This window comes from Cyclopterus lumpus, chromosome 21, assembly GCF_009769545.1.
Source record: "Cyclopterus lumpus isolate fCycLum1 chromosome 21, fCycLum1.pri, whole genome shotgun sequence".
Classification (NCBI taxonomy): Eukaryota; Metazoa; Chordata; class Actinopteri; order Perciformes; family Cyclopteridae; genus Cyclopterus; species Cyclopterus lumpus.
Window position 1 is genome coordinate 3,768,815 of NC_046986.1, and position 2,596 is coordinate 3,771,410.

Here is a 2,596-nt window from a genome sequence, read left to right on the forward strand (position 1 = left end):
TTACTCACCCCCCCCCCCCCCTCTCCCACCCCCTTTGTGTACTGTGTTTGGGACTTGGCTTTGTAACTGAGGAAATAACATTTAAATGCATTATAGGGTTAACTGCTTTTCATTTAATACAATATATTCCTGCAGTTTATTTTGCGTGCATTTTCCTGATCTGGACTCCTCCGTTACCGTGCCATTTAAAAGCACTTCGTACAAGCGGACCCGACCTCGTCTCCCCTGGCGATCACGAACACGTTGGAGCTGCAGAGTGTTTATTCGTGGACAAACTGACCCCAACACTGACGGTGCATTTACTGCCACTTGACAGCTTTACTGCTCCTCTGGCCAGATCTCCACCAGCTGTCTGCTGTGGGTGCACCCACCTCTCTCTCTCCCTCAAAAATGTCAAAAATAACCTTCCTAATGTCAGGAATTAATTAGACATTTAAATACCTTGCTGAGGGAACGGCTTCCTGGGTCACCCGAGGTCACTCTCTACGTGCTCTACAGATTTTTGCCACCGTCGTCATTACAAAGCACTTGAAATTCCCCGCTGACTTCCAGTCAGTTGTCACAACCTCGACGCCGCGCCAGCACATTCTTGACCTCCTGCCACAGAAACTCTTTTTGAGACTCCTCCAACGATGTGGTGACATGAACCAGGCCTGTGCATGTCCTGGATGGAAGGGGGGGGGGGGGGGGGGGGAGTCATTGCAGAGCTGTGGTATAGAGCTGATTCTAAGCTCTTGATGTTCTTCCTCAGGTCCCTTTATTTGAGATGGACCAGGATGAGGAAGAGGATGCTCTCTCAACAAAGAGCCGAGGTAAAGGAGAGAAGATGGTGTCACCTGTTCACTTCTATTCCTGAATATAATTTACTAAATGAACATCACGCTGTATTGAAGAAGACTTGAAACTAGAGATTGAGACCAAAAACTAATGTTTACAATGTTTACTGAGGGAATACATCAAGAGAAGTAGAGTAATTTATATAGACTTCTATACAACCAGAGGAGTCGCCCCCTGGTGGTCAGGAGAGAGAATGCAGCTTTAACACATGAAGCATAGACTTCTATACAACCAGAGGAGTCGCCCCCCTGGTGGTCAGTAGAGAGAATGCAGCTTTAACACATGAAGCATAGACTTCTATACAACCAGAGGAGTCGCCCCCTGGTGGTCAGGAGAGAGAATGCAGCTTTAACTCATGAAGCATAGACTTCTATACAACCAGAGGAGTCGCCCCCCTGGTGGTCAGTAGAGAGAATGCAGCTTTAACACATGAAGCATAGACTTCTATACAACCAGAGGAGTCGCCCCCTGGTGGTCAGGAGAGAGAATGCAGCTTTAACTCATGAAGCATAGACTTCTATACAACCAGAGGAGTCGCCCCCCTGGTGGTCAGTAGAGAGAATGCAGCTTTAACACATGAAGCATAGACTTCTATACAACCAGAGGAGTCGCCCCCTGGTGGTCAGGAGAGAGAATGCAGCTTTAATTCATGAAGCATAGACTTCTATACAACCAGAGGAGTCGTCCCCTGGTGGTCAGTAGAGAGAATGCAGCTTTAAGACATGAAGCATAGACTTCTATACAACCAGAGGAGTCGCCCCCTGGTGGTCAGGAGAGAGAATGCAGCTTTAACACATGAAGCATAGACTTCTATACAACCAGAGGAGTCGCCCCCTGATGGTCAGTAGAGAGAATGCAGCTTTAACACATGAAGCATAGACTTCTATACAACCAGAGGAGTCGCCCCCTGGTGGTCAGGAGAGAGAATGCAGCTTTAACACATGAAGCATAGACTTCTATACAACCAGAGGAGTCGCCCCCTGGTGGTCAGTAGAGAGAATGCAGCTTTAACACATGAAGCATAGACTTCTATACAACCAGAGGAGTCGCCCCCTGGTGGTCAGGAGAGAGAATGCCTGTTTTAGGATCTTTCCCCCTGGGTACCATCAGTGTAAATCGTGTGTTTTCAGTTGTTTATTTGCCGGCTGTGGGTTTCCAACACATGCTCTTGCGCCCCCTGCAGGCACAGACCCCGACCCGTTCATATACATGAACTTCATGAAGAGTCACTGCTGCTACGATGCCATGCCCACCAGCTCCAAACTGGTCATTTTTGACACGACTCTACAGGTACCGAGTACTTGTTTTTATTTTCTCTCTACAGCAAAAAGACCCACAACTGCATCACGGTTCTGTTTTGTAATTATTGAAAACCTGTGTGTGTGTGTGTGTGTGTGTGTGTGTGTGTGTGTGTGTGTGTGTGTGTGTGTGTGTGTGTGTGTGTGTGTGTGTGTGTGTGTGTGTGTGTGTGTGTGTGTGTGTGTGTGTGTGTGTGTGTGTGTTCATGTCAGGTGAAGAAGGCTTTCTTTGCTCTGGTGGCTAACGGGGTGAGGGCCGCTCCGCTGTGGGACGCCAAGCTGAAGTGCTTTGTGGGTGAGGCCTCATACGCCTCTCGTGCATCCACAGACACTCGAATCCCGTCGTCGGGGGATACGAGCGCTCGCTCCCACTTCAGCTGTTTTATAACAACGTTCAAAAACAATCAGAAAACGGGGAAAGACACTTTTTTTTTTCCCCAGAAGTTACGACATTTTTAGTA

General features: G+C 48.0%; 1 protein-coding gene across 1 annotated transcript in view; it reads left to right on the top strand.

The window, feature by feature from the left end:
• Positions 1-754: 754 nt before the first annotated feature.
• The window catches only part of prkag3b (protein kinase, AMP-activated, gamma 3b non-catalytic subunit), a 6,618-nt gene continuing 4,776 nt past the window's right edge, over positions 755-2,596 (top strand). The window contains exons 1-3 of the mRNA XM_034561501.1: positions 755-813; positions 1,980-2,127; positions 2,349-2,430. Of these exons, the coding sequence (XP_034417392.1) occupies positions 767-813; positions 1,980-2,127; positions 2,349-2,430 (277 nt within the window). The 5' untranslated portion in view covers positions 755-766. The remainder of the gene's footprint in view (positions 814-1,979; positions 2,128-2,348; positions 2,431-2,596) is intronic.